The sequence below is a fragment of the Oculina patagonica genome, chromosome 10 (assembly GCF_052425735.1).
Source record: "Oculina patagonica isolate OP01 chromosome 10, crgOcupat, whole genome shotgun sequence".
NCBI classification, from domain to species: domain Eukaryota; kingdom Metazoa; phylum Cnidaria; class Anthozoa; order Scleractinia; family Oculinidae; genus Oculina; species Oculina patagonica.
The window spans coordinates 16504786-16510803 of NC_135767.1; the positions used below are offsets into that span (position 1 = coordinate 16504786).

Consider the following 6018-nt stretch of genomic DNA (forward strand, 5'->3'; position numbering starts at 1 on the left):
TACGTCACGTGGAATTTTTTGCGCGCGATACTCTTTAGGACTAGTAACTAGCGGAGTGCGTTCGCGTCAATTTTGCTTTACGTGAGTGACCTACGCTTGGCATGTGTCAAAATCACACATGATGGAATGGCACAATAGCCGCCGAAACTGAAAACAATTCGATAGATTTACAGTGTGGCACACTTGCCTCCAGTATATACAATTAGGTAAAAAAAATTTGAAGGACAATTGTCGCCAACTTAGTAGATTTATTTTGTGACCACAGGCCGTGGCGCGGTCATGTTGCCTAATGACTGCTGAGTACAATAACTGAACAGGACGCACTTTCTTTGACGTGACTCACCGAAACAGCATTAGTCTTCGAAGGCGAGAAGGTTGTCAACAAAACGACAATTCCCGTTTGATGTATTCACCAGGCGTCGCACACACCTCTCTAAGGGCGCGTTTTTTTATTCGTACATTATATATCTGTCCTGATTTAAGAACTAAGGCCCCCGAACAGACTGTCTCTTGACTGCTGAGCGCAGCCTACCAAAAACCAAAAGCCGGGAGTAGTCATTGCCAAATTTCAAAGCAGTCTTTGTGAAACAAGCCAAAAATGGTACTTTAGCCAGCCCTCCAGCCGGTCTGCAATTCAACAGCTAACCCGGAGATACCCCTCGACAGCCGGAGATAGGATTTATGTTTCTAATCCATCTAAAATAAGAAGGACAGAACTTACAGTATAAAATAAAAATATCCTGACTCCCAGGCAAAATTAAGAGCCCCCTAAATTACTTACTAGAGAATAACTATTTCCATAAAGATGCAACAGAGTGAATTCCTTGCATTCTATCAGCACAGAAAGTAAGAAATGTACAAACAACCTCTGCAAAATATGAAAAAAGCACAAAGAGCCTCAAACACTTCAAAACTAAACAAAAAATCTGAGGATGAAAAGGTTGTTGGAAAAAGTAACATTCTCCATGACAGTCAAACTCGTACCCAGTCGTTGCTCGTTTTTTCGCTACGCTTGAAGAGGTCTATGGGAAGGAGACAGAAAAATCTTCGTGCTTCAAGTTCGCCCTTTCCTTGATGCATTGCGCGCCGATCGTAATGCGAGAGAAGCGACTGAGTACGAGTCTGCATGACAGTAGTGAGGAGTGTTATGGACATGATAGCACTTGCAGTGACTCAGGAGGTAGTCAAAGTGATTGCAAAGACTGAAAGTTGTCTTGCCTTAAGCTCTGGAGAGACTAAATCACATGGGTAGTTGACAGGTTGTACATACTACCTGTTATATTATGTGTCATGCTACACCAGTGTAGTTAACGTCATGTCAGATTTAACTGCTATTTTTTTTTATTTAGTTAGTTTCCGACAAGCATGTTTCTTCTTATGCTTAAGATAACTGCATCCAAATTTGTTAAATAATAACTATAATAATAATAACTATTGATTTGTTGAGTGCAACATTCATGTTCATATGTTAAGTTCAAATGCGCATTACAATTAAGATACCTAAAAAATAAACGTTACACGCTAAAAGTGAAAATTACAGCCTAAAACTGAAATTCTAAAAAACTAAGTAAAAAGATAAAAATCACAAGCGTAAAAGTACAATTTAACTTAAATCTTAAATCCTAGGAAATAACAATACTATTCGTTTTTTTTTTTTTTTATAAAAACGCTTTAGAAAACAACAAGGTTCCCCTCATCCGACAAAACAATTTTGGGAGCACCCCCTCCTTGTTGTAATTTTTTATGATTCCCCATACCTAATTTTCACCTAATTTTCACCCCACGAGTTGAATTCATCTCGCCCGTGCTTACATAACATTACATTTCGTCCCGGGAAGGACTGTTTACATGGGGTTTTTCGCCATGTTTCATCCCGGGATGACATTTCATCCCGGTGTTTCATCCCGGGACGAAATCATGTATCATCATGTAAACAGCAACAAGAAAATGACCAGACACCGAGATGAATTCATCCCGGGACGAAAGTCATCCCGGGAAGAAAACTCTCATGTTCAGGGAAGCTTCATCATGTCCAGTGTTCGGAGCATAGAAAAATGTCAAAATGTCAGTGCATGTGTCTCAATGACTAAGCGTGTTACCGTCTAGACTGCAACGTTAAATCACACGAGAAATGCTCTGTGTAAAAAAATGTCAAAAGTCTCTTTCAAATTGTTTAGATCAGTCCAATGGAATGTCATCGTGCATATTTGGCTGAGGTGGACTGGTCACAAAAATATTGGAAAATGCGCTTTGTGCATATTGCGTCACGATACCAGAAGGTACTATGTTGCTAAAGTCAAAAGGATTTTCAGAAGAAGGATCAAGCATTCTGTTGTACACAGCTTCAACAGCTGCGTCATTCCCTGGTGTGATGTCGTCTTGCTTCAGCACGTACTTCAATATTTCAATTGAACTCTGAACTGCAACCAGCAAACGGCGCCTCGTGTCTGGCTCAGTGCTGAGCCAGACCCTGAGGTAGCCTATTGTGCGCCAGGAAGATTCAAACATTCCAGGAAGCTCTTCTACAGGAAATCCTTCGTTCCTCACGAGCTCTCTAAGATCTTCCACCAAAGACCTTTCAAACGGGTCTATAGTTTCAAGTCTGAAATCGGCGTTGTTAAAAGCCATATGGAGCAATTCCTTGGTGACTTCAAGGTAAGCATCTTTCAGATCATGGTATCGATACTCCGGCGAATCATTTCCTTGAGTCGTCTTCTTTGGTATCAAAGGAACTGTTGCCTTATCTTTCTTGTATTGGGTGTCATCACTGCCTTCTGAAGAAACTTCATCAGTTTTCTTCTGTTCTTCATGTGTGACAGGCTTTGCAAATGAGGTTGGCTCGTCGTTCGGAAAGTTTTCCTTGGCAGGAATTTCTTTCTTTTTGCAATCTTTTGCATCTTCCTGTTTCAAAATTAACTGCTTTGTAAATTGTATTGGGCTTTCCATGATATCCTGAACTTTGTCGGCCAGGGACTCGAGAATCTCAGGCTTTTCAATGTAATCTTCACCAAAGAGATTGTAGGATCGCACGAAAAAATGACGTACATCCTTCTTCCTGAGGGCATCCAACAGGTTTTCGAGAATTTTCATCATGCAGTGAGCTCTGTTGCTCTCGGTCCAAGACTCGGCACTGGTTTCTTCAATTGTTTGTAGAAAAATGTTCTTCAGATGAAATGACACCAAACTCTTTGGCTGAGTTGAAAGATAAGCCCGATAATATCGCTTTAAACAACGGTAACATTCACGCTGGATGTCGTTCATCTCTTGGCTCAGTAGGTATTCTGCATGAGAAAATGATATTCTGAAGTCACATTCTGGATTGCCATTGTTCTTTGGGGGCTTTACTACCAAGTGGAACCCCTCTTGAATAACTTTGTCGATAACGTCTGGGGCCGGCCATTTACGCTCTCGTTTGATCCATTCTCTTGCAACCTTTGGCCATCGAGGGGATCTAAAGGCAGGGACGAAATCAATTCCACTTTTAACACGCTCAGTATCCTTGAGTTTCGCTTTTTGTGTTAGTGCTTTTTTCGTCTCACTTCCTGTTCCAAACATGTGTTCAAGGTAGCGGTTCTGTATTCTTCTATTAAGTTCTCTATTCTCGTCGTATTCTTTTGTTTTTAAATTGTGTGTGACATCTTTAGAGGTCTCCTCTACTTTTTGGACGATTGCTTGCCGTTCTACGTTTGACTCATTTTGGTCGCTGTTGCAGTCTCCATTCTTTTTCGTTTCATTTTTTCCTTCCAAACCTTGACTTGCAGTTCCTTCTTTAGACATTGGTTGTTTTAAAAATTCATGAGAACTTTCCGTTTCCTGTGTTTGATCTCCATTTGTTTTCGCTTCTTTTCCCAGTAGGTACTTAACCCAGCGATCACGACGTCTTCGCCTTTTAAATTCTTCCTCTTCATCTATTTCTTTGCAATCTGAAGTGCTTGGCAGATCTTTAGAGTTGAGCTCTTTATTCTGTGCAAACGGCAGCCGACCTTTTTTTAACTTGTTTTCATCCGTTTTTTTGTGGTCTTTTACACTGTCGCTTGTCGCACCTTTATTTTCATTTAGAGATAATCGCAAAGAATTTTCCGGTGAAGTGCTAACCATTGCTGACTGTTTTGAGGTAGACTGTAAGTCTTCAGGTGATCTCTGCTGATCATTATTGTTTTGTTGCCTGTCTATCCCACATTCACCACCATTAAAAGGCAAACATACCAACGAACAGTTACCCGAATCCTCTTCGCGGTCATCTTCCTCATTCTCTTTGGTTTCGTGTAGCGATCGACTTTCGATACATCTATGCTTTTTTTCAGCCGTTTCTTCTCCACTAGAAGTATCTTCAGGAAAAGCAGAAAGCTTCTGAAGGCACGTCATTGGATTCGTGTCACACATTATGTCTCTCAGAACTTCGGCGTGATGTCTTGTGTAGTCGATTCCTTTGAATCTGCACATGATTGAGGCGATCCACTCCATTTCACCTGCGCCCAAAACAGGAATATTCAAAGTTGTGTCTTTCAATGTTTCCCACTTTTCAGAAGCATTTTCTAATGATTTAACAAAATCTAGAGTTACAGCTGGACTGCTCGCGATGTTTTTCAGGCTGCCTTCAGCAATTGGTGAAAACTCTTTTCGGAACAGTGTTTGAAATGTACGGGTTGCAATGTCGACCATGTCAGGTGCTTCACAACCAAAAACTGCAGGATGGAAATTCTTCAACGCTGAAATGGCAACGTACTCTGTGTCTTCGACGACGCAAGACTGTAACACGGGATGATCGCTTCCCTTGATTCTCACGTGCAGTGGATTCTCGAGTGAATATTCAAAAAGCTCCTCGTAAATCATCAAGTTATCTGAATTCGGGAAGATCATGATATCCATATCTCCAAGATCATAGGGTTCATGACACTTCAAATCTTCAGCCGCACTCCCATATGACCGGAGCATTACGCGATTTTCAGTTTTATTCAGCTGGGATGACAACAGCTGTAAAAAAACGCTTGCGTAATATTCATTGTAGTTCTTATGAAGTTTACCTTTTTCACCTCTCTCTGCTAAAGACTTGAGAAGAAAGTTCAGTTCCCCGTTGATCAAATCTGAACTTGTCGTAGCCATCTTAAAAAATTAAAACATAAATCAGCATGTAACCGGTTTATAATTTCTTTAAAAGGGGAAGTTCAGTTCACGCATTTCGCTTTCTGAGTCGGCTAATTTGGGATTATTATCGAATGCTCAGAAGTCACAAGATTAAAGAAGTTTTTTAAGACTTCACTTTTCAATGACGTTTTATTCAGCGCAAAAATAATATTTATTGCTATCCAGATGGATCGTTTCTAACTTCCATTGGCTATTTCGTTTGCTAAAAAATGAAAGACTAAAGGGATTCAGTTCATAACTTGATTTCTTTTTGTTTAAAGTGTAATGGTTATTCGCTGATATGCGAGAAAGACAGTGCTGTGGAACCCCAATATAACGAACCCTTGAATATTAATTAAGTCATCGGTATAACGAACGATACTCTTTAGCCCGACCAAAGTTTACTATCAGTAAAATGTATGGAAACAGAATTCTGGTACACAAATCCCCGTTATGAAAATACCATTTTCTCAGTCCCTAGGCACTTTTTTTATTGCATTTTTTTATTTGGAGTTTCACTGTATATTGACACGATTAACTTCATTCGTCACGACATTTTGCCTAACAAAAAAAATGTTAATTGATCGAAGGGTCGGGTTTACTACAGTGACCGATCATTCGTTCCAATGTGTATCCAATTAATAAAGCGTAAACAGGGCCGTAGCGAGACTTTTGGTATAGAGGAGGTAAAATCTGCGATTGCCAAAGGCGCAGGCCGCAAGGAAGGTCTGGGGGTTTGCCCCAAGAAAATTTTGAAATCCAGAAGCTCTGAAATGCTATTTTAGCATTTTTCATAAGGTATGTCTTCAGCAAAATCAATCTCGTACAACTTCCAATCAAAACATATTTTGTTCTAATTTTGGGTTAAAATCTAGTCGAGGCAAGTGTCTTGCC

The 6018-nt window shown here is 40.2% G+C and overlaps 1 protein-coding gene across 1 annotated transcript; it reads right to left on the bottom strand.

Annotated features, from left to right (window-relative positions):
- Positions 1-1454: 1454 nt before the first annotated feature.
- On the bottom strand, positions 1455-5025 carry LOC144628079 (uncharacterized). Its single transcript, XM_078486131.1, has one exon. The coding sequence runs from the start codon at positions 4933-4935 to the stop codon at positions 2179-2181; it is 2757 nt and encodes a 918-aa protein (XP_078342257.1). The 5' UTR covers positions 4936-5025; the 3' UTR covers positions 1455-2178.
- Between the last annotated feature and the right edge of the window lie 993 nt (positions 5026-6018).

Bases quoted from the DNA above. Each gene is read 5' to 3' on its own strand.
- LOC144628079 (XM_078486131.1), bottom strand. From the start codon at position 4,935: ATGCTCCGGTCATATGGGAGTGCGGCTGAAGATTTGAAGTGTCATGAA.